This window comes from Salmo salar, chromosome 05 (genome assembly GCF_965601325.2).
Source record: "Salmo salar chromosome 05, fSalSal1, whole genome shotgun sequence".
Classification (NCBI taxonomy): domain Eukaryota; kingdom Metazoa; phylum Chordata; class Actinopteri; order Salmoniformes; family Salmonidae; genus Salmo; species Salmo salar.
The window spans coordinates 26919486-26937158 of NC_138295.1; the positions used below are offsets into that span (position 1 = coordinate 26919486).

General features: G+C 43.7%; 1 protein-coding gene across 3 annotated transcripts in view; it reads left to right on the forward strand.

The window, feature by feature from the left end:
* LOC106604535 (follistatin-related protein 5) overlaps positions 1-17673 on the forward strand; it is a 211253-nt gene that overhangs the window by 30041 nt on the left and 163539 nt on the right. For 2 of the 3 annotated variants that reach the window (XM_014199254.3, XM_014199251.3), the window contains exon 3: positions 8346-8379. In XM_014199254.3, coding sequence (XP_014054729.3) covers positions 8346-8379 — 34 coding nt within the window. The remainder of the gene's footprint in view (positions 1-8345; positions 8380-17673) is intronic. The other variant, XM_014199252.3, reaches the window with a different exon arrangement.

Genomic DNA, 17673 nt, shown 5'->3' on the forward strand with positions numbered 1-17673 from the left:
TGGAGCACAACTCCATGATAAAGCCAAATAATACTGGAGCACAGCTCCATGATAAAGCCAAACAATACTGGAGCACAGCTCCATGATAAAGCCAAACAATACTGGAGCACAGCTCCATGATAAAGCCAAACAATACTGGAGCACAGCTCCATGATAAAGCCAAACAATACTGGAGCACAGCTCCATGATAAAGCCAAATAATACTGGAGCACAGCTCCATGATAAAGCTAAATAATACTGGAGCACAGCTCCATGATAAAGCCAAACAATACTGGAGCACAGCTCCATGATAAAGCCAAATAATACTGGAGCACAGCTCCATGATAAAGCTAAATAATACTGGAGCACAGCTCCATGATAAAGCCAAATAATACTGGAGCACAACTCCATGATAAAGCCAAATAATACTGGAGCACAACTCCATGATAAAGCCAAATAATACTGTAGCACAACTCCGTGATAAAGCCGAATAATACTGTAGCACAACTCCATGATAAAGCCGAATAATACTGTAGCATGATAAAACAGATGACTAGCCAGACATTCGGTTAACGGTCTGCTTACAAAAAGTAACGAATGTTCTTTCCTCTGTGATAAAATGTATCCATTAGCTAGGTGCCTTAATAACGAAGCAGAGAAATACCATTACAGCTTTTGCATATTGTAAAATGTGTCTTATGAGTATAGACAGGTAAGCTTGGTTTATTTGTCAAACTGGTCTGTGGGAATGTATGGCCCGTTATGATAAATTCATAATGATAAATTCCTAACTCATTGTGTTGAATCTTTCTCTTGCTATTTGTCTTTAAACCTGCTGTTTGTATTTCGCTTACAACATCTATGTCGAGGTGAATTGCTTTGAGGGGCGTCAAGGACCATCCACATACAACAGTATGTCAAAGCGGTTAAAATTGCTTACAAAAGTGCACTTAAAGTCCATAGGAATGCAGTTATAATTGTTGAGAGGTGCGGTCTCTTAGCTACAGCAAAGACCCTGTTCTGGAATTGCTTTGCATGCCTTTACTCAGCCATGGATCAGGACAGAGTGGAGGAGGATTGGGGTAACGGGTTGGAGTGAGCTGGTATTCTGTCATAACACTGCTTGTGCTCGGTTTATGCCATTGAGATAAGCTGTGACCCCATTAGCTTTCATTATAAAGACTGTTTCCAATCACATAGAGCCATTCAGCTTATAGTATGGAGCTTTGTCTCTGTCGTCATCAACAGCCAATCGGCTGCCTTACCTGTGATGTCATTCCACAAATGCCCAAATGTCCCGCTGTTTTTGTAAACTAATCCAAATGAGTGATTAGGATTTTTATTCGGATCTCCATTAGCTGTTTAAGAAGCAGCAGCTATTTTTCCTGGGGTCCACACAAAACATAGAACATGAAAAAATACAGAACACTAATGGACTGGGACAACAAGTGTGAAATCGGCTAAGTCCTTCCACAAATGCCCAAATGTCCCTCTGTTTTTGTAAACTAGGCCTAATCTAAATGAGTGTGAAATCTGCAGTGATAGGTGTATGTATGGGCATACACCATATTAAAACATTTTGTAATTTCTATTCGTTTTCAAGAATATCCTTGTCCATATGAATTAAAGCACACCTATATTCAATTTCTATTTTCAAATTTCAAAAAATTGTCACGTGCGCCAATACAACAGGTGTACACCTTACAGTGAAATGCTTACTTACAGGCTCTAACCAACAGTGCAAAAAAGGTATTAGGTGAACAATAGGTATGTAAAGAAATAAAAACAACTGTAAAAAGACAGTGAAAAATAACAGTAGCGAGGCTATAAAAGTAGCGAGGCTATATACAGATACCGGTTAGTCGGGCTGATTGAGGTAGTATGTACATGTAGATATGGTTAAAGTGACTATGCATATATGATGAACAGAGAGTAGCAGTAGCGTAAAAGAGGGATTGGCGGGTGGCGGGTGGCAGGACACAATGCAGATAGCCCAGTTAGCCAATGTGCTGGGGCACTGGTTGGTCGGGCCAGTAGAGGTAGTATGTACATGAATGTGTAGTTAAAGTGACTATGCATATATGATAAATAGAGAGTAGCAGCAGTGTAAAAGAGGGGTTGGGGGGGCACACAATGCAAATAGTCTGGGTAGCCATTTGATTACCTGTTCAGGAGTCTTATGGCTTGGGGGTAAAAACTGTTGAGAAGCCTTTTTGTCCTAGACTTGGCACTCCGGTACCGCTTGCCATGCGGTAGTAGAGAGAACAGTCTTTGACTGGGGTGGCTGGGGTCTTTGACAATTTTTAGGGCCTTCCTCTGACACCGCCTGGTGTAGAGGTCCTGGATGGCAGGCAGCTTATCCCCAGTAATGTACTGGGCTGCACACACTACCCTAAGTGCCTTGTGGTCGGAGGCCGAGCAATTGCCGTACCAGGCAGTGATGCAACCAGTCAGGATGCTCTCGATGTTGCAGCTGTAGAACCTTTTGAGTATTTGGGGACCCATGCCAAATCCTTTCAGTTTCCTGAGGGGGAATAGGCTTTGTTGTGCCCTCTTCACGGCTGTCTTGGTGTGTTTGGAACATTCTAGTTTCTTGGTGATGTGGACACCAAGGAACTTGAAGCTCTCAACCTGCTCCACTACAGCCCCGTCGATGAGAATGGGGGTGTGCTTGGTCCTCCTTTTCCTGTAGTCCACAATCATCTCCTTAGTCTTGGTTACGTTGAGGGATAGGTTGATATTCTGGCACCACCCGGCAAGGTCTCTGACCTCCTCCCTATTGGCTGTCTCGTTGTTGTCGGTGATCAGGCCTACCACTGTTGTGCCGTCTGCAAACTTAATGATGGTGTTGGAGTCGTGCCTGGCCATGCAGTCGTGGGTGAACAGGGAGTACAGGAGGGGACTGAGCACGCACCTCTGGGGGCTCCAGTGTTGAGGATCAGCATGGCAGATGTGTTGCTACCTACCCTCACCACCTGGGGGCGGCCCGTCAGGAAGTCCAGGCAGAGGGGGGTGTTTAGTCCCAGGATCCTTAGCTTAGTGATGAGCTTTGAGGGTACTATGGTGTTGAACGCTGAGCTGTAGTCAATGAATAGCATAGGTGTTCCTTTTGTCCAGGTGGGAAAGGGCAGTGTGGAGTGCAATAGAGATTGCATCATCTGTGGATCTGTTGTTTGCAGTGGAAACCATGATATGGCTATGCCCATTATATAACAGACCTCTGTTCAAATGAATGTGTATTTGATTATGTGTTATTTAAATACTTCTTTTATGCGTATTTGAGTATTTTCAAATAATGTGGCCCGAATCAACGACTTCTATTTCAATATTCAACTACTTCTGTTTTCAAGTAACACATATCCAAGTGTCTTTGAAAGTGAAATACCCTAAATAGTGTTTTAAACCATTGACTTTTTCCACATTTAGTTTTTTTATAGCCTGAATTTAAAATTGATACAATTTTGATTTTGTGCCACTGGCCTACACACTGGCCCCATAATGTCAAAGTGTAATCATGTTTTTCGAAATTTTTACAAATTCATAAAAAATGAAAATCTGAAATGTCTTGAGTCAATAAGTATTCAAACCCTTTGTTATGGCAAGTATAAGTTCAGGAGTAAAAATGTGCTTAAATACAGCATTACCGCAAAAATGGAAGAGGCAAGTGTTAGGGGGAGGAAGTAAGGAACTTGCCTGTCGCTCTGCATTAAAGACCAAAATTGACTAAAGAAAATTGTGATAAATAAAAAGGTATACCAGTTTCATTTAAGGACAAAACATTTACAGCTGTGCCATATATATTGCAAAATATATGGGAAGCAATGTTTGATGTTCCGATTCCAAGGCACATGGTTTATGATCTAATACACTAAACAACACTGGATTCAAATCTTACAGTTTTCAATTTAAATTATTATACAAAATTATTGCAGCCAATAGAATGTTATATATATGGGGGATACAACCATCCCAGCTCTGCAGATTTTGTTGCAAAGATACAGAATCATTAGATCATTTGTTTTGATACTGTCCATATGTACAGTGCCTTCGGGAAGTATTCAGACCCCTTGACTTTTTCCACATTACGTTACATTACAGCCTTTAAAAAAATGTATTTACTTTTTTTCCCCCTCAATAATCTGCACACAATACCCCATAATGACAAAGCAAAAACAGGGTTTTAGACATTTATGACACTTATGTAAATATTACATTTACATAAGTATTCAGACCCTTTACTCAGTACTTTGTTGAAGCACCTTTGGCAGCGATGACAGCATCGAGTCTTCTTGGGCATGACACTACAATCTTGGCACACTTGTATTTGGGGAGTTTTTCCCATTCCTCTCTGCGGATCCTCTCAAGCTCTGCCAGGTTGGATGGGGAGCGTTTCTGCACAGCTATTTTCAGCTCTCTCCAGCGATGTTAGATCGGGTTCAAGTCCGTGCTCTGGCTGGGCCACACAAAGACATTCAGAGACTAGTCCTTGGCTGTGTGCTTAGGAGCGTTGTCCTGTTGGAAGGTGAACCTTCTCCCCAGTCTGAAGTCCTGAGCGCTCTGGAGCAGGTTTTCATCAAGGATCTCTCTGTACTTTGCTCTGTTCATCTTTCCCTCGACTCTAAACACACAGCCAAGACAACGCAGTTATGGCTTCGGGACAAGTCTCTGCATATCCTTGAGTGGCCCAGCCAGAGCCCGGATGTAAACCCGATCGAACATCTCTGGAGAGACCTGAAAATAGCTGTGCAGCAATGCTCCCCATCCAACCTGGCATAGCTTGAGAGGATCTGCAGAGAAGAAAGAGAGAAACTCCTCAAATACAGGTATGGCACGATTGTAGCATCATACCCAAGAAGACTCGAGACTGTAATCGCTGTCAAAGGTGCTTCAACAAAGTACTGAGTAAAGGGTGTGAATACTTACAGTATGTAAATGTTATATTTCAGTTTTTTATATTATATTGTTTGCTAAAATGGCAAAAAATCTGTTTTTGCTTTGTCATTTAGCAGTAGTCTGTGTAGATTGATGAGGGAAAAAAACGGTTTAATAATTTTAGAATAAGGCTGTAATGTAACAAAATGTGAAAAAAAGTCAAGGGGTCTGAATACTTTTCGAATGCACTGTACACTGGAGTGTCTTACCAAGGCAACATGGGATGTTCCTGAGTGGCCTATTTATAGTTTTGATTTAAAGGTGATTCAAACATGTATTGACTCAGGGGTGTGAATACTTATGTAAATGAGATATTTCTGTATTTCATTTTCAAGAAATTTGCTAACATTTCTAAAAACATGTTTTCAATTTATCGTTATTGGGTATTGTGCGTAGATGGGTGAGATACATTTTTTTTAATCCACTTTGAATTCAGGCTGTAGTACAACAAAATGTGGAATACGTCAAGGGGTATGAATACTTTCTGAAGGCACTGTATGGTATTAACATAACAAAGGAACAGGCATTTTTACATGAGTTTGTTTTGACGTTATCTACTTGTCGTAGCGTCACAAAATGGAGCCAAGGAGAGGGAGGCTGATGAGAGCCACAGCTCATATGCACTGGGCCACCCACATGGCAAATCTAGATTAAAAGTGGATAAGCCGACAGAGAGAGAGAGAGATTTAGTTAGAGAGGGTGTGTATGTGTGAGTGAGAGAGAACCAGAGAGAGAGGGAGATAGAAATAGAGATCGAGAGATATAGCGATAGAGGGGGGAGAGACAGATAGCTCAACTTGATTAAGTTTGAAAGGCAAGCTTTAGTGAAACAGTGTCCGCAGAGTACGCAGATTGGAGAGGCGGTATGTATATGTGTGCGAGCCTGTGCGTAAATGTGTGTGTGTTCTGGATTGGGTAGATAAAGCTTGAGAGAGATGTGGGCGGTCCGCCAGCTAGCTGTAACAGGGGGCAGATGGTCCATTGGTGTACAGCTGGGGATAACAGGGGGCAGATGGGCCATGGGTGTACAGCTGGGGGTAACAGGGGGCAGATGGTCCATTGGTGTACAGCTGGGGGTAACAGGGGGCAGATGGGCCATGGGTGTACAGCTGGGGATAACAGGGGGCAGATGGGCCATGGGTGTACAGCTGGGGATAACAGGGGGCAGATGGGCCATGTGTGTACAGCTGGGGATAACAGGGGGCAGATGGGCCATGGGTGTACAGCTGGGGATAACGGGGGCAGATGGGCCATGGGTGTACAGCTGGGGATAACAGGGGCAGATGGCCCTGGGTGTACAGCTGGGGATAACAGGGGCAGATGGCCCTGGGTGTACAGCTGGGGATAACAGGGGGCAGATGGGCCCTGGGTGTATAGCTGGGGATAACGGGGGCAGATGGGCCATGGGTGTACAGCTGCGGGTAACAGGGAGCAGAATGGCCCTGGGTGTACAGCTTGGGGTAACATGGAGCAGATGGCCCTGGGTGTACAGCTGGGGGTAACAGGGCAGATGGGCCATAGGTGTACAGCTGTGTGCTCGCTCCACCAGCCCCAGGGAGAAGTCTGCCAAAGGCCTATGAAATCGCTCCCCTTTAAAATGCGGCCCCAACAGACTTTCCATGCAAAGTATCTCCTCAACTAATTGATCCTCTTACTTTGGCTACAGTTATACAGTAGTCGTGTCTTTGAAGATTGCAGGCAATATGTTCTTAGCTATAGGAAGGATGGTCTTTTTGACTCTCTCACAATTCCTGTTTAGTTGAAAATGAATAGTCAGTGGCAAATATTTATGCATTGTTATCTGTAGATCACTAATGGTGACAAGGCTTCAGACTAGGCACGTATTAGAGCTATCATGTTCCCTGATTGGACCATTCATGTATTAGAGCCATCATGTTCCCTGATGGGATCATTCTGTGTTGACATTGATTGCCTGGGTAGTGGTCAGTAGGTAAAAAAACGGAAATTTGAAGGTAATACCTGAACTTGTCCAACTGGAACAAGATTTTCATTGCAGACCATTTTCCTACAGTGTGCCATGCTGAACACTACCCTGGTGAGTGAAGTGACCTCTATACATGTGTAAGTAATGTCTTGGCATGGTGCGGTTCAACATACATGACTTGTCTGGCATCAAGAAGCCAATATGAGTCATAACAGCCTTCCCTGTGGCTCAGTTGGTAGAGCATGGTGTTTGCAACACCAGCATGGTGTGTCCAACGCCAGGGTTGTGGGTTTGATTCCCACGGGGGGCCAGTACAAAAAATAAATAAATGCATGAAATGAAATGTATGCATTCACTACTGTAAGTCGCTCTGGATAAGAGCGTCTGCTAAATGACTAAAATGTAAATCATTTCATGCCTCCAAACTCTAGTGGCATATTAATGTTGACATGGCTCAATACCAGAGTACATTTTCTATTGACACGGAAAACAGCAAGATACATGAAACACTAGCAAGTATGTTATTAGGCATTCTGTCAACTGAGACATTCTACAACATGTCACTACTCTGTTTAACATTTTTTGATGAGTCATACAGTCCATTGATTTAGGTAAGTCCATTGGGGATTTGTATGTAAACAGACGTTGTTCTATAGATTTTCTGTGCATTTTACTATGTCAATCTATGTGTTAGATAAAATGAAAAGATAAGTATTTTCTGCTTGGTGTCAGTCAGAGAAAAGAGAAAAGCTCTCGTTATTGACTCTGGACCTATTACAGTACCCTGCCAGTAGCTGGAATAAAAAGGAGTAATTCTCCACACAGAGGGTGGAATCAAATATTTATATGGTCTTCAACAGCTGGTGAATTGCCATACACTACTGTAAATTGAAGCCTTTTATTTCGCCATAATGGCCCAATACCATCATTGGCCATAAAATACCAATGATTCACTAGTAAATAAATTGGTAGTGTTGCACTGCAAAGTACCTTCTTTAAGGGCATAATGGTACATAACGTTTTCAATTGCCATTTTTCACGCTCTTGCTGCTTCTTTTAACCTTTAAAGACATCCCTTTTATGGAGATACAGACATTACCTCTTAGCCTTTCACTGTCAAACACTCTGCATATGTTATGTACTTCAGTGACTTGGCAGTAACTCATGAATATGAAATGTAACAGAAAAGCCAAATAGTCACTGCACTTTATGATAAAATAAACAGATTCCCAATAGTATCCTATTATTCTCAATAGCCACCTCAGTTAAGTGCTTCATACAGTAAAAATGCATCATCTTTCTATGCATTTATAAGCCTTCGACATGAATACCTTCAATATTTGTAGCAGCGGCTGAGATTCCACTCATAAAAGTGAAATTGCTCTTGGTGTAATTACTCTGTTGGCGAACGTTGATCTTGTTAACTTGATGCAAGTGTGACTGTGTGATATCTTACAGCTTTATGTCTTTCTGTTTGTTGTTGTTTCAGCAGGATGGGATCCCAGGGAGTTTGCGGATAAAGGGTATGTCTTTCTTTTTTTCTTCCTCTGTGTCACAGTGCTTGGGCTTTTACTTTCATGAATATTATTGTTGAGTCGACTATGAAACTGTTATTGGAGAGTTGTGTAAAACGGTTGACGAAACTAAACAGGTAGATAACATATATTTCCACTGAATGAACTCAGTGCTAAGTGGGGCTAAGGGCCCTTCATAAGCTAATTGTTATAAGATGGTTATACGATGGATCATTTAGCTATTTGATTTTGAATTTTAGGACCCCTTTAGGTATAAGTCAAAAGTTTGGACACACCTTCTCATTCAAGGGTTTTTCTTTATTTTTACTATTTTATACATTGTAGAATAATAGTGAAGACATCAAAACTATGAAATAACACATATGGAATCATGTAGTAACCAGTGTTAAACAATTTAAAATGTATTTTATATTTGAGATTCTTCAAAGTAGCCACCCTTTGCCTTGATGACAGCTTTGCAAACTTTTGGCATTCTCTCAACCAGCATCACCTGGAATGCTTTTCCAACAGTCTTGAAGGAGTTCCCACATATGCTGAGCACTTGTTGGCTGCTTTACTTTCACACTGCGGTCCAACTCATCCCAAACCATCTCAATTGAGTTGAGGTCAGGTGACTGAGGAGGCCAGGTCATCTAATGCAGCACTCCATCACTCTCCTTCTTGGTCAAATAGCCCTACACAGCCTGGAGTTGTGTTGGGTCATTGTCCTGTTGAAAAACAAATAATAATCCCACTAAGCGCAAACCAGATGGGATGGCGTAACACTGCAGAATGCTGTGGTAGCATGGAAATCCACTAGTCATTCTAAAAGGGTTCTATTTTTGTGCATGTACAGGTAGAACATGAGTCAAACTGCTGAACATGACTGAAATTAATCTACTCCCACTGCATTGCATGAAAGAGACTAGCCTCTCTGCCGTCAAAGAGATTAGCCATTCTGTCATCAAAAAGACTAGCCTCTCCGCCATCAGAGACTAGCCTCTTTGCCATCAAAGAGACTAGCCTCTCTGCCATCAAAAAGACTAGCCTCTCTGCCATCAAAGGAACTAGCCTCTCTGCCATCAAAGGGACTAGCCTCTCTGCCATCAAAGAGACTACCCTCTCTGCCATCAAAGTGGATGTCTGTCATTCACTGCAGTGTTGACCCCTCTCATCTCTTTGAGGAGGGAAGGTGTGAAGAGAAAGCCAGAGGGTTTGATTCTCAGTGAATGAGTTTATCTTTCATATCCCGCTAGGGATCTTCAGAAAAATGGTAGAATATTATGAGCAAACCAAATAAAGGATTACCATCACAGATAATTATATACATGATTCATTATTTGATGGGCTATTTAATCTTCTGTCTTGTAATGATACTTGGTAACACTTTAGGCTACTGGTATAAGGCTTTGCTACTTGTTGTTAACATTTATGACTTCTTCTGATGTAGTACAGCAGGGCTTACATCGTCAACCCAGTCAAAATGGCTGTTATTTAATCAGGAACATTAGACAATCCTGAGGTCTTATAAACGTGTAATAGCTGCTTCTGAAAAGTGTCACCAATACTTTCAATGTTATTATACAGACTCATACATCTCAAGCCCACTGTTTTTGCTACATTACTTATTATGCTTTGCTGGAAATGTCAATAGATAAAAGGCCAACACTTAGAGATTGAATGTAATACCTCTAATATCTCCTGTGCACACCCTTAACCTGGCACCTAACCGCCCACACAATTACCCTTGCATCTAACCACCCACACCATTACCCTGGCACCTAACCGCCCACACCATTACCCTGGAACCTAACCGCCCACACCATTACCCTGGCACCTAACCACCCACACCATTACCCTGGCACCTAACTGCCCACACCATTACCCTGGAACCTAACCGCCCACACCATTACCCTGGAACCTAACCGCCCACACCATTACCCTGGCACCTAACTGCCCACAACATTACCCTGGAACCTAACCGCCCACACCATTACCCTGGAACCTAACCGCCCACACCATTACCCTGGAACCTAACTGCCCACACCATTACCCTGGCACCTAACTGCCCACACCATTACCCTGGCACCTAACTGCCCACACCATTACCCTGGAACCTAACCGCCCACACCATTACCCTGGAACCTAACTGCCCACACCATTACCCTGGAACCTAACCGCCCACACCATTACCCTGGCACCTAACCGCCCACACCATTACCCTGGCACCTAACTGCCCACACCATTACCCTGGAACCTAACCGACCACACCATTACCCTGGAACCTAACTGCCCACACCATTACCCTGGAACCTAACCGCCCACACAATTACCCTGGCACCTAACCACCCACACCATTACCCTGGCACCTAACCAGTGACACCAATTACCCTGGCACCTAACTGCCCACACCATTACCCTGGCACCTAACTGCTGACACCAATTACCCTGGCAGCTAGCCGCTGACACCATTACCCTGGCACCTAACAACCAACACCATTACCCTGGCACCTAACCGCCCACCAATATGGCATGAGGCAATTCAGAATGCAATAATGCACCATGACAAATGTCTGAGTGCACTCCCACGTCCTGACAAATGTATCTCGTATGTCACTATGTCACCTTTGTAATGTGGAGACCATTCAACATGTACGCACGCACGCACGCACGCACGCGCACACACACACACACACACACACACACACACACACACACACACACACACACACACACACACACACACACACACACACACACACACACACACACACACACACACACACACACACACACACACAGAGAGAGAGACAGATACACACACAAACAAACCTCAGCTAAAACACAAAAGTCAATGTCAGGAGGTAGAAAGTTGATGTGGTGACCAAGATGTCTGCCACTAAGCATTATGAAGGGTTGGTAATGGATGTCTCACTGCCATTTTTTCTCTCCACCTCTGGAAGGTCAAAGCTGTAATTGTAGAGGGAGCATTATCATAAAGGGCGGCCACCTGCTGTCGGCTGAGATTCCGTTTAATCCACACCTCTCTGGAAGCAGGGAGAGGAGACTAGTATCAGACTGTGGCTTGTTTTCAGCAAACTGATTTCATGCCATGTAACAAGACAGCGTAAGTAAAAGAGATTCATAAATAATTAAACTATTGTAGCTTTCTCTTTAGAGAAGGGGTTGGGGGGGGGGGGGGGGGGGTTACACCCTGTGGCTGCAAGGACAAGTTGTATTAATGGTTTATTGAAGTTATGAACACCTTACGTTTTACTTACTGCTATAGATAGTTGATTTCATTGGGCTATTAGAATATATTTTTTGTCAAATGTGTAGTCAAATCTCAAGGAATTAACCAAATGTGATGGTGACCTTATATGCCCTAGCTGCAGAATATTTTGAGACTCCAATTCAATCCTCAGATCAGTAAGTTAACAGAAATTGGACAGACATAACATATTGTTACAGTACACAAAGTGAGTTTCTATGCATACTGTTTTCAAATGTGGACATATTTTTACATTTAGACATTGGTCACATAAAACAATTCAAACAGATCCACAGTCCAGCGGCACATAAGCAAAAATGACTTGTCAGAATGGAAGAGACAAGGACGGACAGAATACACCCATCTCATTCCACAACTCAGTGTAATTGAAATACCAAATGAAGTCTGGGGCCATAGCAACACCTCTTTCTGTTTGGCTCGGTACAAAATACCTTGGTATGTTGTTGGGGAAATGCTATTTGTTGGAGTAAATAGACTATTTCAATTTACAATACTGAAAAGCTGGTGAAACAGACATTTAAAATATATATTATGTCCATTTGGTGCCAAACTGAGCTACTATTTGGAACAAAAGTTTTTCGGGATTGGAAATTGCAGTTTCTTCCCAGAATAACAATCGCCTTCTATTTTGAATTCAATAGCAGACATAATTATCAAATTGATGAAATTATTACTTTGTACGCTCAGCATCCCCACCCCTACACCACCTCCCCACCCTACTTTGAATAATACAAAGGCAGTTAATACAATTATTTGCCCCCGCTATGGGACTGGGTTATACTTTTAATAACTTTTCACAGCAGTATGTAAGAGCGGAACGTTAAACATTGTGCAATGCGCTGCACTTTCCGCTGACAGACTTATTGGTGGAAGACTTCCTGTTGTTTCAATCATGACACAGTCACGTCCCATAGTCTCCCAACGAGTTAGTATGTAATAGCTTTCATAAATCTTAATCAAGTTACGGGAATTAAGATTCACAGAATGTAATAGACTTTTAATAGAACTCCTTTTTGGAGAGAAATCAAGAAGAAATTGAGAAATCGCCTGAAGATATACTGAGGAGTAAAGAGGCCTTGGGAATAGTTGGATGACATAAGGTGCATTACATGCTAAGTTTCTCATGGACAACAGTGACTCTTGACCGACGAAGCCTTAGTGGACAGTTGGGCTTGACCTAAATACAGTTGAAGTCGGAAGTTTATATATACCTTAGCCAAATACATTTAAACTCAGTTTTTCACAATTCCTGACATTTAACCCTTGTAAAAATTCCCTGTCTTAGGTCAGTTAGGATCACCACTTTATTTTAAGAATGTGAAATGTCAGAATAATAGTAGAGAGAATGATTTATTTCAGCTTTTTTTTTCTTTCATCACATTCCCAGTGGGTCAGAAGTTTCAATACACTCAATTAGTATTTGGAAGCATTGCCTTTAAATTGTTTAACTTGGGTCAAACGTTCGGGTAGCCTTCTTCAAGCTTCTCACAATAAGTTGGGTGAATTTTGGCCCATTCCTCCTGACAGAGCTGGTGTAACTGAGTCAGATTTGTAGGCCTCCTTGCTCGCACACACTTTTTCAGTTCTGCCCACAAATTTTCTATAGGATTGAGGTCAGGGCTTACTGATGGCCACTCCCATACCTTGACTTTGTCATCCTTAAGCCATTTTGTCACAACTTTGGTGTAATGATCTGGGTGTAGCTGGTGCAGAGGAGTCAGGCGCAGGACAGCAGAGATTTACATTTACGTAATTTAGTCATTTAGCAGACGCTCTTATCCAGAGCGACTTACAAATTGGTGCATTTATGATAACCAACCACTTTACAATAGTACATCTATATGTTTTTTTTTTTTGGGCGGGGGGGGTGGTTAGAAGGATTACTTTATCCTATCCCAGTTATTCCTTAAAGAGGTGGGGTTTCAGGTGTCTCCGGAAGGTGGTGATTGACTCCGCTGTCCTGGCGTCGTGAGGGAGCTTGTTCCACCATTGGGGTGCCAGAGCAGCGAACAGTTTTGACTGGGCTGAGCGGGAACTGTGCTTCCGCAGAGGTAGGGGGGCCAGCAGGCCAGAGGTGGATGAACGCAGTGCCCTTGTTTGGGTGTAGGGACTGATCAGAGCCTGAAGGTACGGAGGTGCCGTTCCCCTCACAGCTCCGTAGGCAAGCACCATGGTCTTGTAGCGGATGCGAGCTTCAACTGGAAGCCAGTGGAGTGTGCAGAGGAGCGGGGTGACGTGAGAGAACTTGGGAAGGTTGAACACCAGACGGGCTGCGGCGTTCTGGATGAGTTGTAGGGGTTTAATGGCACAGGCAGGGAGCCCCGCCAACAGTGAGTTGCAGTAATCCAGATGGGAGATGACAAGTGCCTGAATTAGGACCTGTGCCGCTTCCTGTGTAAGGCAGGGTCATACTCTGCGAATGTTGTAGAGCATGAACCTACAGGATCGGGTCACCACCTTGATGTTAGCGGAGAACGACAGGGTGTTGTCCAGGGTCACGCCAAGGCTCTTAGCACTCTGGGAGGAGGACACAATGGAGTTGTCAACCGTGATGGCGAGATCATGGAATGGGCAGTCCTTCCCCGGGAGGAAGAGCAGCTCCGTCTTGCCGAGGTTCAGCTTGAGGTGGTGATCCGTCATCCACACTGATATGTCTGCCAGACATGCAGAGATGCGATTCGCCACCTGGTTATCAGAAGTGGGAAAGGAGAAGATTAATTGTGTGTCGTCTGCATAGCAATGATAGGAGAGACCATGTGAGGATATGACAGAGCTAAGTGACTTGGTGTATAGCGAGAATAGGAGAGGGCCTAGAACTGAGCCCTGGGGGACACCAGTGGTGAGAGCACGTGGTGCGGAGACGGATTCTCGCCACGCCACCTGGTAGGAGCGACCTGTCAGGTAGGACGCAATCCAAGAGTGAGCCGCGCCGGAGATGCCCAACTCGGAGAGGGTGGAGAGGAGGATCTGATGGTTCACAGTATCAAAGGCAGCAGATAGGTCTAGAAGGATGAGAGCAGAGGAGAGAGAGTTAGCTTTAGCAGTGCGGAGAGCCTCCGTGACACAGAGAAGAGCAGTCTCAGTTGAATGACCAGTCTTGAAACCTGACTGATTTGGATCAAGAAGGTAATTCTGAGAGAGATAGCAAGAGAGCTGGCCAAGGACGGCACACTCAAGAGTTTTGGAGAGAAAAGAAAGAAGGGATACTGGTCTGTAGTTGTTGACATCGGAGGGATCGAGTGTAGGTTTTTTGAGAAGGGGTGCAACTCTCGCTCTCTTGAAGACGGAAGGGACGTAGCCAGCGGTCAAGGATGAGTTGATGAGCGAGGTGAGGTAAGGGAGAAGATCTCCGGAAATGTTCTGGAGAAGAGAGGAGGGGATAGGGTCAAGCGGGCAGGTGGTTGGGCGGCCGGCCGTCACAAGTCGCAAGATTTCATCTGGAGAGAGAGGGGAGAAAGAGGTCAAAGCATAGGGTAGGGCAATGTGAGCAGGACCAGCGGTGTCGTTTGGCTTAACAAACGAGGATCGGATGTCGTCAACCTTCTTTTCAAAATGGTTGATGAAGTCATCCGCAGAGAGGGAGGAGGGGGTGAGGGGGAGGAGGATTCATGAAGGAGGAGAAGGTTGCAAAGAGCTTCCTAGGGTTAGAGGCAAATGCTTGGAATTTAGAGTGGTAGAAAGTGGCTTTAGCAGCAGAAACAGAGGAAGAAAATGTAGAGAGGAGGGAGTGAAAAGATGCCAGGTCCGCAGGGAGGCTAGTTTTCCTCCATTTCCGCTCGGCTGCCCGGAGCCCAGTTCTGTGAGCTCGCAATGAGTCAAGCCACGGAGCAGGAGGGGAGGACCGAGCCGGCCGGGAGGATAGGGGACATTGAGAGTCAAAGGATGCAGAAAGGGAGGAGAGGAGGGTTGAGGAGGCAGAATCAGGAGATTGGTTGGAAAAGGATTGAGCAGAGGGAAGAGATGATAGGATGGAAGAGGAGAGAGTAGCAGGAGAGAGAGCGAAGGTTGCGATGTCGCAATACCATCTGAGTAGGGGCAGAGTGAGTAGTGTTGGAGGAGAGCGAGAGGGAAAAGGATACAAGGTAGTGGTCGGAGACTTGGAGGGGAGTTGCATTGAGATTAGTAGAAGAACAGCATCTAGTAAAGATGAGGTCAAGCGTATTGCCTGCCTTGTGAGTAGGGGGGGACGGTGAGAGGGTGAGGTCAAAAGAGGAGAGGAGTGGAAAGAAGGAGGCAGAGAGAAATGAGTCAAAGGTAGACGTAGGGAAGTTAACCTCTTGGGGCTAGGTGGGACGCTAGCGTGCCACCCGTGGTGCACTCCATCAACAGCAGGTGCATTTCAAGAGCGGCAAATTTGAATCCAAATAAATGTCAAAATTCAAATTTTTCAAAAATACAACTATGTTACACCATTTGAAAGATAAACATCTCCTTAATCTAACCACGTTTTACGATTTCAAAAAGGTTTTACGGCGAAAGCATAAATTTAGAGTATGTTAGGACAGTACATTTACAAGAGTTGTGTGTAATGTTTTGTCAAGTCAAAGACAGGGTCACCAAAACCATAAAACCAGCTAAAATGATGCACTAACCTTTTACAATCTCCATCAGATGACACTCCTAGGACATTATGTTAGACAATGCATGCATTTTTAGTTCTATCAAGTTCATATTTATATCCAAAAACAGCGTTTTACTATGGCATTGATGTTGAGGAAATCGTTTCCCTCCAATAACCGGCAGTCAAGTCAGCGTCAGAAATTAAATAATTAAAATTAGAAAACATTGGTAAAATATTATATTGTCATTTAAAGAATTATAGATTTACATCTCTTGAACGCAATCAACTTGCCAGATTTAAAAATAACCTTACTGGGAAATCACACTTTGCAATAATCTGAGCACTGCGCCCAGAAAAATACGCGTTGCGATACAGACTAGACGTCATGTTGGGGAGATCTAAAATCGAAAATACTATGTAAATAATCCATTACCTTTGATTCTCTTCATCAGATGTCACTTCCAGGTATCACAGGTCCATAACGAATGTAGTTTTGTTCAAAAAAGCTCATCATTTATGTCCAAAAATCTCCGTCTCGTTAGCACATGATGTAAGCCAGCCGGACTTCTCGTCATGAACGAGGGGAAAAAATATATTTCCGTTCGTTCAAACATGTCAAACGTTGTATAGCATAAATCATTAGGGCCTTTTTTAACCAGAACATGAATAATATTCAAGGTGGACGAATGCATACTCTTTTATAACGTATTGGAACGAGGGTACCCAACATGAACTAGCGCGCCAGGTGTCTAATGGGACATCACCGTTCCATGGCTCTTGTTCGGTCAGATCTCCCTCCAGAAGACTCAAAACACTTTGTAAAGGCTGGTGACATCTAGTGGAAGCAATAGGAAGTGCCAAAATATTCCTAAACCCCTGTGTTTTTCAATGGGATAGGTTTAAAGTCAATACAACACTTCAGGTATCCACTTCCTGTCAGAAAATGTCTCAGGGTTTTGCCTGCCAAATGAGTTCTGTTATACTCACAGACACCATTCAAACAGTTTTGGAAACTTTAGAGTGTTTTCTATCCATATATAATAAGTATATGCATATTCTAGTTACTGGGTAGGATTAGTAACCAGATTAAATCGGGTACATTTTTTTTATCCAGACGTGCAAATGCTGCCCCCTAGACCCAACAGGTTAAAGTCACCCAGAACTGTGAGGGGTGAGCCATCCTCAGGAAAGGAACTTATCAAGGCGTCAAGCTCACTGATGAACTCTCCAAGGGAACCTGGAGGGCGATAAATGATAAGGATGTTAAGCTTGAATGGGCTAGTGACTGTGACAGCATGGAATTCAAAGGAGGAGATAGACAGATGGGTCAGGGGAGAAAGAGAGAATGCCCACTTGGGAGAGATGAGGATTCCAGTGCCACCACCCTGCTGACCAGATGCTCTCGGGGTATGCGAGAACACGTGGTCAGATGAGGAGAGAGCAGTAGGAG